The following is a 24,928-nucleotide window of genomic DNA, read 5'->3' as shown; positions in this document are numbered from 1 at the left end:
AAGCATCAGAGGACTCCATCTAACCAACTAAACTCAAACCCAAGAACAATTGCTCTGCAAGACTAATCAAATGCTTCTCCGAGAACATTGGAATTCTCCCTAACTAACCAGGTAGCCTCCAGAAGACTTGGAAACTAGTTAAATGTGCACGAATTGGCTGAGCATCAAAAGGAGACATTACAAAATAGCCCTAAGTGACTATCCTAATCATTGACATCTAATTTTACATCTAAGCTTGACATATTTGACTGAATATGATTCAAGAGAAAGCATACTATCTTTTTCCTTTGCAAGCCAAACTCTATCCATAAACTCTTTAATTTCAACAATTAGTGATTTTGCGCTAACTCTTCTTTATTTAATTGTCATCAAACAAAGCTTCTACTCTGTATAAACAACATATGGTATTCTGACAGTTTGAGTTCGTATGCTGCAATGCTAACTGAAATTCTCATCAATTCTTCCATATTGATGAAACTAAAAGTTGAAACCCCAAACAATGTCATAACCAGTTACTCAAATTATTTTTTACTGAATTCTGGTTATCTTTTGTGAATGTGAATGGAAGAGAAGTGCAAAAAGATTATAAAAAATCTCTGCAATTTGCAACTTCTCTATATTTCCCTTGACAACTCTAAGAGCCAGATTTTGCATCTCAAATAGAAATTGGCAGCCAATTACCCATTTAGGAGTATGATAATTTTCAGAATTAGCTATCAATTTCAATCTCACTAATTTCTCAACTCCCAAAAACTCCTTTAGATCCAGGCTGGTCAAAATACTGCTATAGGGTCAAATACTAGTAGTCATGAAAGACTGCAACTCAATGGATTGTCAAATGGCATCTCATACCCCCCTTAGGAAAATAAATTAATCATCAATTGCTTTCAAACAATCCTCACAAGAATTTTGAAACCAATAAATACTAAATTGTCCTTCCATGTGTCACTAATTCATCAAGTTGTCACTTTGGGAGTCTTCCATCCAGTCTTGGTGGTGAGCTTGTTCCTAGCTTTGACATTGGATTTACACGATGAGCAATGTATTCTCTGAATTCTCTATTTTGCTACCTCCAACTTTGCCATCAATTTCTAACATTTTGATCCTAGGTTGGCCTCTGAAAACTGAAAATCGGCAAACTATACATCTTTCATAATTTTACCTATGCAAGGAATGGCATTTTAAGCAATAATATGTCCTTCCTCATTTTTTTACATCTTGTTTGTCTTTTCCTCTTGCATTAAGTTGGCAACTGCACTCAAGTTGCATGGTCATGCAGCCACTACTCGCCTCTACTTGTTCGGAGTTTCTTAGATGCATTTTTCATTATATCTCCTTGGTCCTAGAACCTCTACCTCCATAGCTGTAATTTCTTCACTAGGTTGAACCATTGGAGTAGGAGATGTAAGAATAGGAGATTCAGAAGTTCCATGAACTATCTTTAGCTGAATAGGACTTGGAGTTGGAAGAGTGACTACCACTGTTTCAAAAACAAGAAAAGTGTTGATGAGAATGAGTAAAGGAGGCTTCTTCTTCTTCTTAGCAAGTATTTACAACTTTTTAGGCCTTGAACTTCTCTGGACTTGAAGATTTTATATTTTTCTTCTGATCTTTAATACTAGCAATTGTATCTCTTATATCAGGAACTACCTCTATACTCCTACTATTCGCCTTGTATATTTTCTCTGTGGCACTATCTCTGCTTGTTCTACTAGATTCATTTCTAGGAATCCTCTTGATATGTCCATTGCCTTATTCATCATATCTTCAGAAATACCATACCTCACTAATCAATTAACTAGTGGTAGTGTTTGGAAATTTCCACTTGACTAAACAAAACATGGAGATAAGAGATCTTTACCTAATTCAACTAACTCATTTGACATTGCCTCGAAATTGAATTCCCTTAGCTTATCTAAGGCCATTCAGCTATGTCTGGGCTTCATATTGATCAAGGCAATTTTCCCAAAACTCCTTGATATCAAGCACATATACAAATTTGCTTCCAAATCTCTTAACCATTATATTGTTTGTCAAAGCATCTAGTCTTGTGATGAAATTTGAGATTGAAGTTAGACAATTCAGCTTCCCTGCTCCTAGCATCTATGGCATTATGCATCTATATGGCCTGATTTGTATGGAAAAAATAGCACCCAATTTGTGTTTATTCCTACAGTGCTTGTGTGCAACCAGCAGCTGCCTGCAATACTCCATCAAAAGGATTTGATTGATTAGGTACAGTGGAAGTTTGTAAGGATATGAGTTAAATCTGCACACTCTAATCTAGGTGAAGGTAGGAAACTATACGAACCAATCCACCCAATCTATAATAACCATTCTCACCTAATCTGAAATTTGAATATGGTTTTCATACTCCAAATACCAAACTATCAGCAAGGTAAAAACATTACCGATTCTCTGAAGTGATTCAACCCAAATCTGTACTTTAGTCATGAATGCTACAAGAAAAAGCATTCTCATCTTTGGATCTTTTTCAACCCTATAAAAGCATTAGACTGCACCAAAGAGTAAATTAGATATGACACCATATGAAAAGCCCTAGAGTCAGAGAGCTTCATCGACTAGGAATGAATGGAGTTACTCATAAGATTACCCTAGTCAAAGTCTCTTTCCTTCACAAATGAGGTGGATAATGTAAACATCTAATTCTTGAAAGTCCTTGCTTTTACTTGGCCTTTCACTAAGTTGAGCATGGTGATCATCAAGCTCAGATATTCTCTAAAATCTTTTCAGCAGCACATCTTTGGTAAGCAGGTAGGCCGCTTGGCTTCAATCAGCCATTTTCATTCAATCTCCTTTTAACAATCCTGCACATTATTGTTCCATTAATGTTCATGTTCTTCTAAATCAATCAACTGGGCCTCTTCATAGGGCTGAAAACCAAATGTTGATTCATTAAGTGTTTCAACATCTACACAGCAAATCACTCAGTTGTCAAAAGACACAATTCTCTAGAGTCCACTTTCCACTAATTCAGCAACCAAATTGTCATGCCCCCATCAGGATTACATTCTTCATTGTCATGACCCTGGCTATAATACATTCATTGTCACTATCCTAATTAAACAAATTCAGAAAATTGTCTTACTCCGTAAGACTTCACAATTTTCTGTTAAGAGGTAACGCATGCAGCAATCTACAGCCACCATACTGCAAGATATCACTTGGACTAGAGATTACAGTGGATGTCCAAGAGATTACAGTGGATTATGTGCACATTAAAAGCAATTGTTAGTGATCCTTGTTAAGGTGCGATCACCATAATAAACTATTGGTTAAAACAAAAATATGTTAAGGCTAAGCCAATGAATGTTAGCAAATCACAACTTTAGTCAATCGGTTCCAGACAGCCATGATTTGATGAGACACCACCTTGTGAAGAAGGACATCCTTTGCAAAGAGGGATAACTCCACGTCTCCACTTCAAGCAATATAGGATGATTCTGCATTTGAGAGGAAGGCATCAATTGATCAAGGAATAACACAAGCAGTTTCAGAATTAATAAGATTAGTCAGCAGACTTATATATCTCCAAGTATTTGGTACAATGCATAAGGAATAGAAATCTGATCTGGATATCTTGTTTTACACATAATAATATATAATGATAATAAATTAACATAGCATTGTCAATATATATTTACATATTTTTTTCTTTGCTATTATGATATTGTGCGTAATAAATTATAGTGAAGATTCCTTAATACTTTATCCAACCAACAGTCTCATTATAGAGGGGAGAATGAAACATATGATAAGGAATACAATTAGCACTGAGTTCCATTGGGTACGTGTTGACGTGTATTTTGTACACAGCCTAACACAGAATAAAATACCAATAGGCATCTTATCCTCTCTTGAGAAAATAGTCTCTAACTGCTGAAGATTCGCGTAAAGGATCAGTTAGGTGGACTCCAAGGTTCTTTGATGTAGGGTCTCTACGTGTGGACAAGCTCCAGTGGTATGATGTGATTTGCTGGGATCACAAGGGGACTTACATGTGATGATTGAACTTCCGATCTGCTTTGCTGGACACAGGCTCTTACTGACTTAGATTTGAAAAAAATGAAAAAAGGATAAGGGCGAAGAGAGGATCTAATCCTAATACTAAGAATGTAGGAGCAATGACTTGACTTTTGATGAAACTCTAACTAGATCTTGTTTTGACATCAATGGAACATCTACACAAGACTAGTGCGATCTTCTAAGGGAGCTTTATGATGTTCAAATCATCACCGCAGGCATAGATACCATCCAAGTTGATGCATATGAATGAAGAGGCGACAAATTGAAATTGAGCTTAAGCTGAACGATTCCAGTCGACTACACAAGGCAAGTTTGCAATCAACAAACTGCTAGTAGTATGGATGTACGAATTCCACCATCAATCAATCACATTCCCTCCATTCATTTAATCATCTACCATCTAAGATTGAAGACTCAACAAGAAACCATGCAAATTGCAAGAAAAACGACATATTTCACCATTACTTCAATGAAAATGGAGTTTGTTTACAATCAATGGCAACAATTTCTTGCCTTGTCCTCCTATTCTACTCTAATTGCTATTCTATCAACTATATTCTAACTCTTCCAACTATTTACAACTCTCTCTAATCCTTTTACAAATGAAATGTCTGGGCTTATATAGTGCCCACAATACAATTTGATGGCTTAGATCAATTCAAGATCAATGGCCAAGATTTTACAATGAAAACCCTAATTAGGGTTTGTTACAACCATTACATAACATTTAATGCTTGACCAATGATAAAATTGTATTGCTTGGACACATGTCCCTTTTAGAAAAATCGACCAATGGATAGCCGGGGTAGGTACATCGGAGTTTGTGCCACCTTCCATGAGTTAAGTACATTGAATCTGGACATGCTGAGATGGACTTCACTGATTGGAGAAATGATGACTAGGACGCCACCTCATCTGACACTTGAAGCTTGCTAGATATTCAATTTGATGTCGTTGAGAGGCTATCTTTAATTAACTCTTGTTCTAACTCCTTTTGTCCTTGATGTGCAGGATGACGATGTACCTCGCCTTGGAACGCTGGATTGAAAGAGGTCGCCCATGTCTTGGCTTGATCGTCCTGGCGAAGACCGTCCTGGCGAAGACCGTCCTTGATCCGGCTTGATTTTCCTTGAAGAGACCTCCATTTGATGCCTCAGGAGAGAGCTAACTCTAGAATGCAAAATGAATAAAATCGCCTAGGCGAAATTGAGGTATAAATAGTCTTCAATGTTATCTCCTCAAAAGATCAATTTCACCACCTTTGGATTTCAACGTGATCTTCAAGTCTTGCCTCTTTGACAATTCGCTCAAATGGATCTTCAAGTTCGCCTTAACAAATCCTCCTAGTCTCGCACCTTTGACGTGGTCTTCAATCCTTGACAAATTCGCTCCAACGAAGTCTCCAAGATATCGCACCACCTTTATTAGTAAACTCCAAATCGCACTTCTCCCTTGTCTTTCTTAATTCGCATGTAGAAGGATAAAATGATGATGTGAAAATGAAATCTTCCACTCCCCATATATAGCGCTTGGATTGCATTTATCCCTTGGGCCGACTTGAGGATATAAAACAATTTTTTAAATGATTTTTAAATGATTTAGCAAGGCCGACCTCCCTTTGTAGCGCTTGGATTGCATTTATCCCTTGGGCCGACTTGAGGATATAAAACAATTTTTTAAATGATTTTTAAATGATTTAGCAAGGCCGACCTCCCTTTGTAGCGCTTCAAATTCGATTTTTATTAATTAATTAATTAATTATTAATGCCTTACGTTTTTAATTTGCAAATTTCGATTTTTAATAAAGGCAAAATAATTAATAAAAGATCAACGCCACATTAAATGCCAAATTAAATAGGATTTTCAATTTTTTATCGAGCTTAGCATTTAAGGAAAATTTGAATTGCTTATTTGGCGCCAAAACTGTGAAAATGAGAGGGACGTACCTCATCGCCCTGGTCCCTTGGAGAGGGACAGGAGCGATCCATGATTTTGTCTTGGTTTTTTGCATTTTTCACGTTCAACTCCTTCATCTCCACGTTCAACATTAATCATCATGATGAGCTCTTCGAATTTGATTGCCTTGCATGCGTTCATGAGTGTCTTTGGATGTTCATCGCCCTGGTCCTTGTCCAAAGGACAGGAGCGATCTTCAAATTTCCACGTTCAATATGCATCCTTTTATCTTCGATCTTCATTGTGATGTCCTCCAAACGTCGTCCCTTGCCTCGCTTAACCTCACCTTGCTTTGATCTTGAAGGAATATGAGTGCTCTTGATAGGATCGCCCTTATGAAATCTTGTTCTTACGTAAATCTTGCACAAAATGACCAATGCATCTAACATCGCCCTGGTCCCTTGGAGAGGGACAGGAGCGATCTATGTCCTAGGATGCGAATTTCATCATTGTGACGACCTTTTAATGTTTGTGCTTGCTAAAGATGCCTTGAAATGTCCCTCGCCACCTTGTCTTGACTTGGATCGACCTTGAACTTGCATAGGAAGTAACATCACCATTGTATCGCCCTGGTCCCTTGGAGAGGGACAGGAGCGATCCTCCTTTTGTAGCCTTTATCTCACTTTGTCAGGTTCCAAGTCTATATTCAACGGATTCGTCTTTCTTCACTCCATTCGTTCATGCCTTGACATTGTTTGTAACTTTGCAAGAAAATCAATTATATCAAAAATCGCTCTGGTCCCTTCCTGAGGGACAGGAGCGAACTAGACATTTAGGACCTTTGTGGACGTCCAAAAAATCTTCATTTTGTATTCAATGCGTCCATCTCATGTTCTTCCTTGCCTTTGAACGTACACTTGTCTTGACATTTGCCTGGATTCTGTCTAATGAAGGAAATCGCTCTGGTCCCTGGGAGAGGGACGAGAGCTACAAGGTACCTCGCCCTGGTCCCTTGGAGAGGGACAGGAGCGATTTTGCTCTTGTGGGCCTCATTTCACTTCATCACCTTCGAAAATTATATTCAACGGACTCGCAATGCCGCCTTTCATTCATTCATGCCTTGAGATCGGTTGAAATTTGGCGAGAAAATCATCTACAACAAAAATCGCTCTGGTCCCTTCCTGAGGGACAGGAGCGAACTTAAGCATTTTGGTCCTTTGTTGACGTTTGATAATCTTCAATTTGTCTTCAACGGGTTCGATTGACCTCCTTTCTTGCCTTCGAACATAAAATTTGCTTGGTCTTTGTTCAGGACGTACCTTATGAAGAACTTCGCTCTGGTCCTTCAGTGAGGGACAGGAGCGAAATTGACCCTCTAGGCAAAACTTCATCATTTCATTGTTTTTGATCAAGTCTGGGTGTTCTATCATGCTCATTTCGTCCTTCACCATGCCTTTGATATCTCGATTCGTCCAAACAAGGTCAGGAATGGCTCAACTAAGCATTTTCGCTCTGGACCCTTGGTGAGGGACACGAGCGCTTTTCGCTCTGGACCCTTGGAGAAGGACACGAGCGAAATTTGACTTTTCGCACTCTCGATCAGGACAATTTTAATGGAATATACATTTAAGTATAAGTGACATTTCCCTTTATGTTTCTTCTTTCTTATACTTTAAGTTATATTCCATATATACTTTCAGGATGTTTGAGAGTGGTTTCAGACCTCCAGGAGTTATATTGCAAAATCTAGTTTTTGGAGGTTTTTTCAGTTTCCAGACTTAGTCAAATTCAGGATCAGGGCATTCCAGACTTAGCCAAATTTCAGGATCAGGACCTCACTCAAGCCGGACTTGTTTATCCATGTGATCCCCTGGGCGACGCTTCAAGTTATATTCATTTGATAAAATGCACCTCTTTGGACCTTTTCACATCGTCAAGACGTTAAAATCCTGCAAGGACAAAGCAAAATCGGATTTGTAGCTCCGGTCCTTCACTGAGGGACAGGAGCGATTTTTCCCCTGGAGGCATTTCTGTGCTCATGAAAATCTTCAATTTATATTCAATGGAAAGATCTCGCCTTTCTCCATCACTTCCAATTCGTAATTCATCTTGACCCTGCAGGAATAGTAAGATATTTGAAAACGAGCTCCCGTCCTTCACTGAGGGACAGGAGCGATTTTGCTCCTACAGGCCAAAATATCATGATTTTACACATTTTATCACTTCACAAGGCGAAAACAAATCATTTCCAATGCCCAGGATCAAACATCAAAAAAGTCAAAATTTGGTCAAAAATATTCAATTGGACAAAAATTCACATTTCATCTTCAACACTTAGACAAATTTAAGCTCTGCATCAACATTCCAATTGAAAATTAGACCATTCTGGCGAATTCATTTCATTCAAAATTTGCATTCTAGAAAAGGAAAATCAAAAAGCTCCCAAAACCGACTGGATTCTGGCCTGAAAAGACGGTAATTAAAACCCTAAGGCTTGACCCTAAATCCAGACAACTAACAAACTAACAAAACCCTAGAAAAAGCAAAGCGAAAACGAGCAAAACGAGCAAAAAAACATGGGTCCCCATTTGCAATGGGGCGATGTGTGAAAACATCACAACAGTACGCCAACCTTGGGTGGTGCCAGGAGGCTGAATGGTGGGTGTCATTCCATGCTCTTGGGCTTGATGGAAAGGGATAGGATTGAGGCACCTTATGTGATCTCCCAAGGTACTCCACAACGTAGATGGGTTGTTAGGGGAAGTCTTATTGAATCCCACATACACATTAGGTAATTTACAATGGTTGTTACGAATCTCTTTAACAAATTGATGATTATATGCTTTCCAATCTTTCAAGGATATTAGATAACTAACTTGGTTGTCGGCCTTATTAAAGAAAAAAGTTACATTTCTTTAATATACTTCATATCGCATTTGGTGATTCTAGGGCAAAGTAAAGGAATATCCCAATAGGGAACATTACACAAATTGCTTCCTACTTTTCACCCTTTCAACCATCTTCAAATCAAATATATTCATATGACCATGCATAGAATCTTGAACATGCTATAAGCTATTTGACTAGAGTGTTTTAGGTGCCATGACATCCTCATGCAATTCCATGTTTGAAAAAGTCTTCTTGCTGCCCAGACTTTGAAATATGACAATTTGAAAGAAAAAACCTACTGTAACTGTTAGAACAGCACTTTAAAAAAAGGTATTTGATATAACAGCAGCAATAAGTGAAAGAATTTGAAGGAAAACTAATATATATATCAAAATATTTTTTGCTATAGCTGCAACTTGGCAAATACTCCTCCTTTGTGCCAAAATCAGGCTTCTATGCCAGCTAAATCAAGAGGATAGAGGAGTTTTCTGCTATGCAAGGTAGAAGAAATAACCGTTCATGATTTTGAATGAAAGGAAGCATGTTTATAGAAGCATATTTAGTTTTTCTTGTTTTACTCTAAACATAGACCACTAAGATAAGTTGGCATCTTTTTTTGCATTTTTTAAAATTTAAAACACTTCAGATAGGTGCAGGTTTTGAAATTGGACACTTGTTTTAAGTTGGCACAATTTTGAGGTGGAAGCACCATGTAAAAAGAGTGCCATACTCTGCGTTCAATAATTCAACTTTATTTGGCACCTTTCACTTATGTTATTGGCAATGCCAAGGCCCATTTTCATGTTGGCATGCCATTCCATACTTCTTTCCACCTTCTCCAACCAAGCACAATTTCTTTAGTCATTTGCCACTTCATGGGCACACTTTCATAATGATTGTCACCGAATTTGTGCAATACTTTTACTTGTTCATTCCCTCTTGATGAACAAATGGTTTCATAAAGTTCATGCCACTTTGGACACCAGGTCTAACTAGCTTTGCCAAAGCAAATGTGTACCTAGTTGTCACTTAAACAAACTTTCCTTCTTAGTAAAGATCCATAATGAGATTGCCAAATAAGAAATCTTGAACAAAATTTATATCTGACATTCCCGAAATGGCACCATTCTTAACCAGTTTTTGGGCTCTTTCCCTTGGGTGCACTTTTCCCCTACTGTAGCAACCCTTAGCAAAATTTTGTGTTGGCATTGCCACTTTGGAATAGAGCCAACTTCTGAGATTTATTTTTGTCATTCTTTTTGGGCATGCAATTATACTGGCACTGCCAAGCCAAAAGCGCATTGAACAAGTTTGCTTAATGATTGTCAATCTTGTTTTTGGATTCAAATCTTTGTCATTGCATCCTCTTCCATTTTATGATGGAGAGATCAAACTACTAAGAACTTGATCATCTTCCTTCATCATTCCTCATCCATAAGCAATCTGCAAACATCATTAGTGGAAAAACTAGACCAATGCCTGATGACCTAGCAATTAGCTAGGAACGAAAAGTAGATTGACATGGATAATACAACAAGAATGACATGATTTAGTGACTACAAACTTGCCTAATGGCAAAGTTTTGTAGTTTGTAGGGATACCAACAAGTGGCATCAAAAAAAGTCTTATCTTCAACAATTCTACCTAAAATCACAGATACAAAGGAAAGTACCAATCCAGTTTCTGATTACCTAAGCCATCTACTAGTTCAAGCTCTCCTTTATGTTCTTGGCACTTGTGGACATGAAGTTAACACAAGGTCGAAATTGTATCCTTGTAACAAGGACTTTGCAGGTATCTATCAAAAGTTTCTTTGTAGTAAGTCAATTCCAGATTTCTATTTGCAAGATGGCCTCCTCTAACACCTTTTGTGTGTTTTGCGTTAGATGGAGAAACAGAAGTTGATTTGGAAGGATCATTCCAGCAAGGCTACAAGACATTTTGGAGTGGAAAAGACCCTTGCAACATTGCAGATGTATTTGTTTAGGCCACAACTCAAATCCAACATCACCAAATACATCAAATCTTGTATCACATGTGATTGCTAAACCAATAAACAAGAAGATGAGTTTATGTGCACCTTTGCCAACTCTAAAGAGACCATGGGAATCTATTCCCATGGAAATTCTCTCAAGCTCTACAACAAAGCATGGTAATCATTGTGTTTTTGTAGTGGTGGATAGATCATCAAAAACGGCAATTTTGCCTACTTGCAAGAAAGTCATATCTCTAGAAACAACTACCTTTATTTCAACAGGTCTAGATCGATTTTGGAATCCCAGAAATGATCCTTTTAGATAGAGGTACAAGATTCTTAAGCAATTTCTACAAACACTTTGCTCTATGCTAGACAAAAAGTTGAGCAAAAATCCACCACATTCTATTCCTAGATCAATGGACGAACAGAATTGGTAAATAGGATGATAGTGCATATTCTCAAAGTGTATAATCCAAAGAAGCAACACAAATAGGATGAAAGCTTACCTTTGGTTCAACACAACTACAATAGACTCAGCAAAGCTCTACAACGCACAGCCTTTTTCAAGTTTTCTTGGATTTCCAACCTTTAGCACCCATTGATGTAGCTTATCTTGTCCCTCTATCAACAATAGCAACTACTTCAGCTCAAAAAGAAGTTAAAAAGGCTGTTCAATTCATTGGGCACATTCAATAGCAAGTGTAGACAATTCTATAGAAGGCTAATGCAAAGTTGAAGAAACACCCTGACAAACATTGGGCACTGCACAACTTTCTAGTTCATGATCAAGTTTGGCTACACCTGCAAAAGGAAATATTAACAAGACCTTATTGAAAACTTCATCCACTTCAATATGAGCCCTACACTCAAATGCCGGTTCTTGCAGAAAATGGCCAGGTCTGAGCCTGGTTCGACCTGGGTCCCACCCGGGTCTTGCCCAGGCGGCTGGGTTCCTTGTGCTGGACCCACAAGGAACCCAACCGCCTGGGCAAGGCCCGGGTGGGACCGCAGGACCCATAGGGAACCCAGCCGCCTGGGCAGGATCCGGGTGGTACCCAGGTCGAACCTAGGCGGACCCAGGTGAACCCAAGCCCGTGGGTTCCCAAAAATGGGGCCCACAGGTCAGAAAACAAAAAAAACAAATAAAAACAGTTTTTTTAATGCTTTTTTATAATTTACTGTGTCATGACATTTTCACATTTTGAAACTTGAATCAGTTGAAACTTGAAACTTGAATATTATCTTTTTTGCAAATTATGAATATGATATTACATTTACGATATATGAATATCAGAATATTTACTGGCATTGGTAATTATGGATTTATGATTTATGATCTATCTATTATCATTTATGTATCATTGTATGGGAAAGTTACATTGTATGTTTCATATTTGTATGTTTGAATTGTGAACATATATATTTATAATTTGGATGTTTGAACATATATATAATATATGACATATGTATATATATATATATATGTGTGTGTGTGTATGGACGAACCCGTACCTGTAACCAAGAAAAAAAAAATTGCCGAATCCGTACTCGAATCTGAACCTGAATCCGAACCCGAACCGGTAACTTAGGCCCTACATCATTACCAAGCAAGTAGAAGATAGTGCAATTGAGCTTAGCCTTCCTACTTACCTTGATTGCATCCATACATTCCACCTTTGTTGGATCTTTAAATGTTGCAAAGACACTTCAGCAGACAGAGATCAATACACAATATAGCATTCCAACAAAATTGGATCAAGCCATTGAAGCTAGGGTCAAATAGACAAGACAAGAAGAGATCCTTCTCTTCCAATTCATCAAGGCAGGTCAAGTCCTTTCCCAGGGAAAATGGTTCACAAAAGCACAAGTTGCAAATCCATTCCCACATCTTTTGCTGCAACTAATTGCAATTGGGATCATTGCTCATTAAGGTGTGGGTTTCAATCACTAGAATATACTACAAATTTCAAGTGTTGATTGGCAGCCTTAGCAGTTTCACCAATGGGATTGTCAACCTAGTCAACACCCATGTTCCCAACCGCAAGTCATAACTCAACTTACCACATAGCTTGACTTATCCTCGACAATCATAAGAAATTCTAACAATTAAAACTAGAATATGAACTGTCGTGTCCTGACTAATGCTTCATATTCCTCACTCTTTGTATATTAATGTACATTGTCATTCTTTATAGGATGATGATTGAATTATGGTTCTATGAGGAGATTAACACCACGCATCTATCATCACAGATCGTGTACAGAACTAACATAATAGAAATTTCCCATTACAATTATGATTTTTGTCAATTGTCTTCTCAACTTTTTTGTTCAATTGGTCTTTGCATATTTTTTATTCCCTATCATAAAATATTCTCACAGTGATGGCACAAAAGTGACAACAGCACATCCAAACGTTTGCACAGCAGAGAGATCAAAATGGAGAGACTGTAGTTATAGAGGAGAATAGGATCCATCTATGTAGGGAGTCTTCTTTGAGATTAGCACCCAGTTAACTATTTGAAACTTGAGTGATTTGTGAATGTAACTTAGTCTCAACGACCTTGATTAGGAACTATTAGTTGTTAGACTAGGTTGATTGAGTAGACAAACTAGTTGATTTTTTAGTAAAACTGAGTGTTGCTCCAATGAGTTTCTCTTAGATTGATTCATAGTCCACTTGTCTATTTAAAAGGCACATATTCTGATTGTAATCATGATGCATATAGTCTCTTTTCTTAAATTGAATAGCAATGCAATGTATTTCTGTTCAGTTTCAATAGAAGACCAATGCAGTATTGAGAATTCAGATCTGAGTGTTTGGAGATTATCATACTCAGAACTGCTGGTTTGTTGGAGTTTTTTGTTCTAAGCTTTTTGCAGTTACGACTCAATTTTTTGACTGCCGAATCTGCTTAACATGATCTGAAAACTAACAATTCATCCCATCTAGGTCAAAGAACAGAATGTTAGTCCAAGCTCCTAAATTGGTATTTATCTCTGTTCACTTCCACATTCAAATGTTCTACTATATTAGAAATTGTTCATCAGGTCAATTTCCCCCAAGTCTTCTTTAATGTCAAATAAGTTAAAAGAAAAGGCATGGGATATCTAAGTGGATCTCTTACTGAACAAGATCCTCCTAAATTTCAATACCTCAAAGCTCTGATGAACTACGTACTTGCACAAAAACACATTGCTCCTAAATTACAATTGTTGGCTCTGTTGGCACAAAATATGCAAAGGCATTATCCATCACCAAAATCCCCATTGCTAAATGAAGAATCAAAAACACACACCCTTCACAATGATGTAGTGGGCCACAATTGGAACCCTCAAATCAGAAAGAAACACACACATGCCACAAAACCTGGATCTGCTACCACATGGCAGATCCAAGGAGAGAGGTGTCACAACAAGGGTCAATCCAGTACTTCAATGACCAAACCCTAGAGCTCTCAAACTGCCATCGATTTAAGAGATAAATAAAGGGGATGACAAAGGGATTAGAGGATCAAAGGTATAGTAAGAGAGCAGATAGGAAACTTAGATCACAGAGTGAGAAACCTCAAGGAATAGGTGGTCAAGGAACCAAGGCATAGAATAGGCTAAGTGTTGAGTAAATGCAATTTGACAAAAATTGTAACTATATTATATTTGGATTATATCCCAAAGAACTAATTGATTCATCGCCATTGGTGACACATCATATACACTTGTTAATATAGTGATCTTCACTTCATCTTGTTTGTCTAAGTGTAATTAGCAATAGATTCTCTTTCTTCTTTAGCTAAGATGGGACCTTGAAGCTCTATGCACTTCAAATAAGCTTTCACCAAAGAACCCTATCATTTGGTGGATGAGCGTACTATACTACCCCAAGATTCCACTTCACTTCCCAAAAATAAATTCTTTTCCACTTCTCACAATTTATTTTGTTTTATTTTTCCAATCTCAAAATTAAATAACAATTTCTGTTCTTATTAAGAATCTCTTTTCCTTCCCTAAGGTTGACAATGAGGCGTTAGAAAATAACGAAGCAGAGTAAATTAATTTGTGCTTATTATCCAACATGACATTTGGGATTTCATAACTCAACATTTACATATGTTGATTGACATCTATCTTCGAAATCAATTAGATGAATATCTGAAACAAAAGAATCCCCTCTTAACTCCACCGTGAAGCATGGGTAGAAGACTACAAAATTGAATTTGCAAGATCAGATATCAAAAAAAGACTTTTGGCATAACTTTTTATTAGAGACTCCTTTTCACTTAGAAATTGGTCAAGATGTGAGGAATGATATCATGGTTCCCTCAAAGCCATTTTGCTCCAGATTTTAAAAACCTTTGAAATTAATATTTTCTATAAACTGGCAGGCTAGAACAGAGAAAATTAAATACTCTCAAACAGTGATGAATTAAACAACGATTCCTTTTGCACATTTGGCAAAATGTAATCAAGAAACTACCCCTAAAAGTTTTGCCCAGCTCTTAGAAATTCTCCCAAACAATTGTTTTTCCAAAACTGTCTCCAGAGCCTCCAAAATGACAATTTGGGGAAAACATGAATTTTGCAATTCTGATCAAATGGGTCACTTTCCTATGCAAAGAGATGCCTGAAACCACCACAAAACACCCAAAAACTAAGATAAAATAAGAAAATATTTTTTGGGCAATGCAGGATCACCTGTAGACCTGGATGCTCCTGCATCAACCATCAACAAAGTAATCCTTGTCAACCTGGCTTCTCTCCCTTGCACTAGCTCAAATTTCATGGTCTGGCATCCATATGCACAATACATGTTACTAAGTCGAGGTCGGTGGCATTGATCAAAGAGTGGTTGTCATTCAAGGATTTCTCAAATGCATGGCTGGTTTTTACAAAAACTTTTCTTGATGTAATGGAGCTCTGCACACCCAAGAAGTCATCCCCACTCCAAGAGTGATTCAACCTGGCCAAGGCAACCAAAGCTATCAAATTTCTGCAACAGAGGGCAGGCCTAATAAATGAGGAAAACAGAACCTATGGTTCCGATTTTATTATTGTCTGAATTGGTTCTCTTTACAATCTGTTAGGGTAGCTAGGTCATGTAATTATCTGTCCTCATCATACTTTGTTATAAAATGTCATTTAATGTAATTAGGATTGCAGCCTTCCATAGGCCATTTGTATCTTAGTCAACAGTTTCCATATTGATACATTTTTCCCAGTCTCGTGACCATTTGAACCCTTCGTGTTATTTCTAAAATCATTTTTCTTGCTTGACGCATACCTACTTTTGTTGCATATCACACTGTAATCCTATTAATCAAACTCAAGCACATATTCATGTAATTTGCCTTCCTACAATGACCTCAATGGGGAAAGTTGCATTTTTGGCATCCATGTTTCTGAAGTCCACATCTGCAGCATCTTGTTGTCCTATCTTTCTTTGCATTTACTGAGGCCACTGTCGCCAGTTTCCTTATATCATGTAGATGCTCAGCCTTTTTGCATTCTCCTAGCTTAGGTCATCAAATCTCAAATATCTGTCAGGCCTTGAGTTCTTCAATCATCTCATAATCCTTGGTGTCAAATGTAATACTTTTGCAAATGATACACCATTCATTCACCTGTAATTTCTTGATCTTCTTCAATAACAGGTAATTTGTTTATTGATAAGCATTGTCCCTACAATTGACACAATACTTGACTTCCACTTACCATTAGTCCAAATCAATCGACTTTCCTCTTCACATTGCTTTTGTGCATCCAACTCCTATGCAACATTTGATACTACAGAGATATTATGAGAGCTAAGAGGAGACCTTATATTTGTCAAAGAGAGAGAAGTAAAGCAATGTCAAAGTAAGTCGAACCAAGAAAAGCAAAGAAGAAGAATTCACAATGCTCAAAGAGATATTAGAATTGATGCAGAATACTGGTTTGATGGCTGAAAAAAGATAAAGGTTGAAAATTATGTAGCATGGCTTCTGTGCATGCTGTGAGGAACTCAGATGAGTTTGGATCCCAAGGAACGTGGACAATGAGTTGATTGTCAATATGTCAATCAACTATGTGAGTGTTTGAAATATATAGATTGAAAGCAGCATGAAAGTGAATGCGCTGACAAGACATGCATGCGAGGTGATGGGAAGTCCACTTTGTCCCTGCCCACATATGTTATCCATGGAAAATGAGAACAGGGTGCTGCTGATGCAAATTAAGAGGACACTGAAGTAAAAATTATGGTGATAAAGTTTATCATGGATTTTCAAATGATTGGGGTTGTTCTGTGGCAGCTACATTTATCTATGAGAATATAATCACAAAGATTTGGATACACCTTGAGCCTAATCGGTGACCACAAATCACATTTTATAGCTGAAACAAAGCAAATTTTGCAATACACCATGAGTGTACATTACATCAACCATAGGTGAATGCGATAATGGAGACGTTTGACAAGATCTTGGGCCATGTGTTAATAAAAATTTGCAATTCAGGAAGGTCAAATTGAGAGTACATGCAAACTTATGGAAGTATCAAATGACATATAAGTAGTTGAACGAGAAAACTCTGTTCAACCTTGTGCATGGACAAGAAGCAATTACGCAGTAGAATATCCGGTACCAAGTTTGAGGGCAGAAACAATGAACTTAAGAAAAGAAGAATCACAAGCATCATAATAGGTGACATACTGAATCTAGATGAGAAGCACCTTATGGCAAAGTGCAGTCAAGTAGAGGAGAGAGCTAGACAAAAAGCATGGCATTAAGAACAAAAATCTGGATAGTCATGATTTAGGTTTGCAATATATTCAAGATATTCAAATCACCCAAGAAAAATTAATATCAGATGGATGGGACATTATAAAATTGTTATATTGCCCACAGTGCACACAACCACACAAACTCAAAAGTCTGGGGAGAAATAGTTGGAAAGGTACTTCAATGGAATTAGACTCAAACACTAAATACAATAAATAAGGAAATGAAAAAAAAAGGTTCGGTTGCAACACAAACACAGCACTAATTCAATTCAGCAATTTGCTTTCAGCTGTTTGTTTTCAGAGAATTTGAAGCATAGAGATCTTACAACACAAATGGTGATGTAATTAAAGCAAGGATGGGGCATTGAGTAAGAGTTGGCACTACTAAACCTTGTTTTGGCTGCTAGGCAAAAATACCAGGAAGATGGTGATAAACTTGAACAATGGAGATGAATTCAAAGTATAGCCAGAAACTCAAGGATTAAAGAGCAAATAAACAGGTGGATGACAATCACGGATAGGAAATGATAAATTGACGTCAAGAAAAAAATTAGGAATTTGAAAAGAGTTGGATTTAAATTTAAAACCAATAAAAAGGACTAGTCAAATTAAAGGCAACGAGTGTAATTGACATGTGATCCCAAAATTTGCTGGGGAACAACTCTGTGCACGAATCAACTCTGTTCAGAACTTTTCTTTCAGTTCTCATTCCTATGTTGCATCAATGAGAATCCCAAATCCTAGCAGAAACAAGGGAAAGCTCTGCAAAGGGAGAATGGGAAATCTTCAGGTGCCATAGAGTTGTTATTTCCATGAACCAACTATGACTCAAACTAAGGACCTCTTATTAGCATGAAATGGCACTCTACTGCTCAGATAGCAGCCTTTTTACAATCTAGAGTGCACAATTGTTTAACTTTTTCCAATATGCTACCTCGAGTCCTACTTCTTTGCTTAGGACTCCTACTATGGCTCTGATACCATGCTATTTTCCATAAACCAGATAGGAATCAAACCTGGGACCACCCACCCATTTGCACGTTTTGGAACTCTTCCACTGAACTACCAACCCCTTTAGTTCAGAGTGTGGAATTATTTTCCAACGGAAGAATAGTAGAATTGCAAAAAAATGGCTGAAAAGAAAATTCGACAGGTGATTAGTGGAGAACTTAAGTAACTTCAGACTAATTATGCCCTGAATGGTGTGGAAAATGCTTACTTTGGCTTGGCTGAGGATTCCAAGTTGAAGAAACCAATGGAAAAGGACATTTGTGCAGATGATAGAACTAGAATCATTACTGAAGAAGAAATGAATACCTGGAAAACGCGCTGAAAGAAGGAATTAAAGAACCCATTGTACTGCACTAAGGTTGACAACGCCCTGCCAAAACTCCAATTTTAGAGCTTTGGGACCGCTCGCTAAGTGGTGCAGGAGTTTAAGCTCTGCAAGACACCAGACAGCCCAGCCTCAGATCTAACGTGCTGAAAGTGGCTCAGGTCAGTGGGGTTCAGTCTTTCGTGTTGAATTCAAAAAACATCCTGGCTATCCGTGAAGTAACAAGTTAGAAGGGAGTAATCTGATGCAACCAGAAAACTTATGGAGCCTCCAAAAGGGAATGATAATCCATGTACAGAGACATGACAAAATGATGAGGAAGATATGTGTCAAAGCCACTGGGAAACTCCGAGAAGGATAGGAAGTTACTAACTTGGATTAATTGATTAGAAAACTTGAACCTGCCCCTGAACCAATCTAAGTGGAAAGCCCTTATTGGGCTGATGACATGATAATGATGCCCGTTTTTAAATTTCTGCTGTTGAAATCCGTTGGCAGCAATGAAAGGTGCATTAAGAAAGTTCTAGCCCACGGCATGGTTTGCTATCCTCGGCTATAAATTCTTATTACCTCGAACTTTCAGATCAATGCTTGACTTGATAATTACGGATGGAAATCTATAGACGAAGATTAAAGTGCATTCACCATCACTGCATTGCATAGCCATCCTAGGTTTTTGGCAGAATTCTGCAATACACATTTAGAGTAGAATATCTTCTACCCTGAAGGTTTATTAAATTTATATATACAACTTAACACCATGAATGTTGAGCAACATTAGTACAAAGGCCCAGCTTGGGAATGGATTACTGGGAGAATGGTAAACCAAGTGATAGGAGCAGGGCCTCTTCCAAAACTGCAACCATTTCTGTTCATTTTCTTACGTCAATGAATTAAACTCAGTATATAATCTGATTATGTAAATAGTAAATGGTAAAGGGGCAAACAACATTGTTTCCTGTTCTGGTATGTGTGGGGCACAATATACTTCGCTTTTGAAAAAAATGACGTAACAGTAGCAAGGAGCAGTATCCGGAACCTTGGTCGGAGAGGACGACGCCTGTGGCCCCTGCTGCAGCGGCGATGTCCACGCGCTCTGCAACCAGCAAATGTGCTCTGCCTCTCACCTTGGCCTTCACAGCGCACGCCGCCTCATACAATTCTCCTCCTTCTCCTTCTTCTCCCTCCACCACTACAATTGTAAATCCCGCCGCTAACGCCGAATCAATGAGTTTCAAATCCCTCTCGTTCTTGAGCACGTCGTTCGCCTTTACAGTGAGCACTAGCCCGGGCAATTTCACTTCTGCTCGCTGTAACCCGCCGGGAAATATAGTTTTTGATTTCTGCGGTTGGGAATTAGTCGCCTTCACACCGTTTGCGAGGGAGCACCTGGACGCTGCTTTCCTGGAAGGTACTTTCCTTGTAGCTATTGTTTTTAGTCTGAGAGAATTGACAGAGCTTAAATTTTTCAAGGATGGGGAGATTTGAGGTCTGGGGTGTTTGGCGAAAGCAGGGGGTAACAGTGAATGGGCCATTGCAGGCTCTTGAATCTCACGACCCACTCATTTGAGAGAGCAGCACATTGTGAAGAGAATGAATGTAATCCTCCTGTCAAAGGATAAGGTGATTCAGTACATAAACGCAATCAACTCAGCCACTCGCTATTGCTAACCATCTTCTCTCAGACAGCAATGATTCGCCCATCTCAGCACCACCTAGCCAATAAAAATAGACTTTTAAATTCCCATTTTCCAATTTGACGGCTGACATTTATCACAATTAATTTTGCATCCGTATTTAATGGATCAGGTCAAGGGCAAGTTATGGACGAATTTGATGGAATGGTATTATATTATGGAGTGGATGATATGAGGGTTATAAACGTAATTAGATTTTTTAGGAGGTGGTCTTATGAATTTTGCTTAAAAGTTTAAAGTTTTAAAATTTATGAAAGCTGGTGGTTTCAATTCAAGAGAGTAAATAAATATAATTTTTTTAAAATTAATTGATGAAAAATGAAAAATGAAAAATGAAACATTTCATATGATTGATAAGTAGTAGAAAAAAGGCTAAACTGGTGAAGCAATTTTCAGTCCCCCACATTTTCCATCTCCTTAGATTGGAGGCCTAAAAAGTAGGGGTTGTTATTTTTTTACTTTAAGGGCTCCTTAAAAATACATACTCGAAGCCCCCCTAGTGAGACCAGTGTAAGACGTTTGAATCAACTAGGCTAATACTTTAAAAGTAGAATATTTAGTAGCATTGTTTGAGGAAGAATAGATAGTAAAGACACCATATTACTTTATGAAAATTCATAGCAAAGAACCATGATCAACAAAGAAATAGAATTGATAGGCATGATTTTTAATTCAAATATCAAAATAAAATAAAGAAATAAAGGACAATTAAAAATAGGAGTCTTTGGTGGTTGGTTCTTTTATTGGTTACTATCTATCTCATGGAAGTTATTAAAAATTCATTCATTAATTCATTCTCATATTTAAATTGAGGTCCTTCTAAAAAGAGAGAGTATTTTTAAAATATGATTTTTAAAAAAAATAAAGGCTTTATAAGTATAAAATAAAAAGGTATTAGAAATATATATTTTAAAAACTTGTTTAAATCTAAAAATATATAAAAAAGATTAGGAAAGAAAATAAGAATAAAAAAATAATAATTGAGGATAATAGTTATTTATGTCCATTCAATCATTCTCAATTTAAGGTGAAGGTCCCAATGGAAAGAGGATTTATTATCAAAAGTATAATTAAAAAAAAGGGCTTAATAAGTATAAAATAAGAAGGTATTAGCCTTTCTTCATGCTTAGTGTCCTTATCCTTCAATCTACTTTTTTCCCCATAGTTTCCTAATGTTGATAATTAATATCCTTTGCGATAATATCATCACTTTACCCCCACTTTTCCTAGCAAGAAACTAGGTCTTTAGATTCATTATGTTGATCTCTAAAAAGATCCATATAACATTTTATCATGTATAGTAATTTCATTTCCCATTTGCCTAGATCTATTAGCCAAAAAAACCATAATGGACATAATATCCCTTATTGAAGAGGAGTGAGGGAAAAAAACCTTAGTTATAACCAAGAAGGGACTACGACATTGTCCCTTAGAAAAGTTATCATTTATTAAAAAACATTCCTCTACTATATCTTTCCACATTCCCTTAGTCTTGGACTTGGTACTTTTACTACCCATGTCATCATCCTAAATCCATTCAAGAGCATGCATATGGCTATCTAGGACATGAAGTGTATCATCCCAAATAAGGGAAACACTTGACCCTTATTAGTAATGTGACTCTCCAATATAGGGGCACGAATCTTTATTTATTTCTAAGATTTAGGGGCTTTGAGGGAGGTCTCAATTCATATTTGCTAAGTGAGACTTTAAGGGAGGGCTAAATCCATCTTTGTTAAGCGAGACTAAGCAAGGGCGCAATCCACATTTGTTAAGTGAGACTGAGGGAGGGATTATTGAAGCAATAGCATGATTTATAATCAACAAAATTAAGATATTGGTGCAAGAGAAGACTTAATGCCTTTGTTGAATTCTAGAAAAGGAAAGTCCAAAGAAGACAAATAGAAGTGTAGGAAACTAACAGAGCAGTTATGAGAGAAATTATTCAACAAGGCTAATTGAAAGGTACAAATATTTTGGAACTAGCCTTCTAAGGTTATATACCTTATAATCTATAATGCAACTTCATCTTATGGTTGAGTTAATGAATTTCTAGTGAAACTAATTGGATTTATGTTAAGTTTTTCTCTACCCCTCAAGAATGATCTATAGATGTCTTCCATAGACATATAAGTAATTTAAGCCATCAATTATTTTAACACTTCAACTTAAAATCCACAAATTTTGACCACCTTGGTTTACCAATGCTTAGCAAATTCTATATAAAGGATAGGATCATATACCCATTTACCCTTTCCATAAAATTATTAAAACCCTCTTATGAAAGATTATCCACACTATGAATGCAAAGGGTAGGGTCATATACCCATTTCCTTAGAAATTTCTAAATGTTTTTTTTTAACAAATTCATTTTGAGTGTTTCCTTCTCACCATTGTAATTTAAGTAATATCCAACAATCACTGCATGCTTTGGTGGATGCATATACCTTGTTGCGCTTCTTGCAATCACTATGTTCCAAGAGACCACATCTCTTCGAGGTTTTATGTCAGACATTGGCACACTTTATCCATGCTTCCTCATCTTGTTTGCATGCCTGTTATGACAACTAATATGGTGAAAACCAAAAATATCTCCTTTCTTCTTTGGTGGATGTTCATTCACAACTTCAAAGTTCCCATTTTGGATGTATGCTAGGAAAAATAATGCATAGACTATGGGATTTTCTTTCACGCATGGTAGACACATCTTCTTTGATATTTTTTGAGATTCTTGTAACATAACTAATTGATGCATATCTTGCACCTTTCATTTATTGTAGACTTGAAAGTGGTGATCACATGATTGCAAATCATTTTTTATTATGTTGCAACCATTGTAACTATTTTATCATTATCTCTTCTTGCAAGTTTTCTAAATGTGTTGTTATCTTTATCGACACTTTTGGGTGTATTTTATAACTTGTCAATAATCCTACACGTTGCATTTGTAATGTAAATTTTCTTCATTGACTCTTTTTAGCAAATTTTGTAAAGTCATTTGAAGATGCACACAAGACACCTCTTCTTTGATAATTTTTGAGATTCTTGTAACATATCTACTTGACACCTTTCATGAGCCTTCCATTTGTTGTTGACTTGCAAGTGGTGATCACATGATTGCAAAGTTTTATTTATTCTCTCATGCAAGTTTTTTGAATGTGTTATAGTTCTCTTTATCGACATTTTGGGTTCATTTCATAACTTGTCAAAAATCCAATAGGTTAGCATTTGTAATTTAGATTTTCTCCATTGGCTTTAAAAGAAAAGTTTGTAAAGTAGTTTACTTTATTTGGAGTTATTAACTTATGCAAAATGTTGCACTTTACATCTATATGTTTTTTTAATTATAAAATCATAAAAATAAGGGTGTTGACCCTATATCAACAAAGGTCAAATAGACCATTGACAACATACTAAAAGTACAATTGGTAATCCACCTCAAGGGTGGGTATAACTTTCACCCACAACTTAGGGAAGAGTTTGGGAAGAGGAGGAAGAATGACCTTTCCACCATCAACAAACAACAGTCTAGGCAATACTATCATTTAGAACACCATTACAAGGGGAAGCATGAGGGGAAATCCCCTTAAAGAGTCTATCAGCACATTGATAATATTACTAACAAGGTGAAATGTCATCTACAAAAGGTTGGACTAGAACAAGAGAAACAAGTAGACTACAGTCCATGTGGCTTAAGGAGGCCACCCTAGTAGAAAGAGGCAAACTAGGATCCAAGGTGCCTGAGGAGGCCACACTAGCAGCAAGAGACTCAACATCATCCTAGGAGGAATCATTAGCCTGTCAAGAGTCTTCAGAAGAAGAATTGGAAGCCTATATAGTCAAGTGATCACCATTAGTGTTCTTCTACTAAGTAACAGTTTCTTTGTAGCACGAGAGAGAACAATCCATGGCTAAGTGACTAGTTGAGAAGCATCTACGAGATTGAAAGGGGAGGCCCTCATAATCCAGGGGCTAAGTCCATGGCCTATCCCCAACCATAAAAACCACATCCCGAAGGAGAGGCATAGAGATGTTGACATCGATCAAAATGCAAACAAAAGTAGAATGACCCAATACAGAAGTGATATCATCAATCTTCAAGAAGCAACCAATAGAGTTGTCAATGACCTCATAAAAATAACTAAAAAAGAAGGGGAAGATTGGCAACACGAACCCACACCAGATGCACGTTGAGTGGTTCAACAAGACAGATGAACCAAGAGAAACTTCAAGCAAGGTTAGCAGGTTAGTTCAAATCCAAAAGATATGAAAAGATCAAATAAATGCATAAACTAACACAAATATCACCTTGCAAGAGAGGATTCTCT

General features: G+C 37.2%; 1 protein-coding gene across 3 annotated transcripts in view; it reads right to left on the bottom strand.

The window, feature by feature from the left end:
* Positions 1-20,587, bottom strand: part of LOC131072438 (probable transmembrane GTPase FZO-like, chloroplastic) — a 123,968-nt gene extending 103,381 nt beyond the window's left edge. For 2 of the 3 annotated variants that reach the window (XM_058008595.2, XM_058008597.2), the window contains exon 1: positions 19,943-20,587. In XM_058008595.2, the coding sequence (XP_057864578.2) occupies positions 19,943-20,438 (496 nt within the window). In that variant the 5' untranslated portion in view covers positions 20,439-20,587. The remainder of the gene's footprint in view (positions 1-19,942) is intronic. The other variant, XM_058008596.2, reaches the window with a different exon arrangement.
* Between the last annotated feature and the right edge of the window lie 4,341 nt (positions 20,588-24,928).

Source organism: Cryptomeria japonica, chromosome 8 (assembly GCF_030272615.1).
Source record: "Cryptomeria japonica chromosome 8, Sugi_1.0, whole genome shotgun sequence".
Classification (NCBI taxonomy): Eukaryota; Viridiplantae; Streptophyta; class Pinopsida; order Cupressales; family Cupressaceae; genus Cryptomeria; species Cryptomeria japonica.
This window is presented reverse-complemented; position numbering and strand designations above follow the sequence as displayed.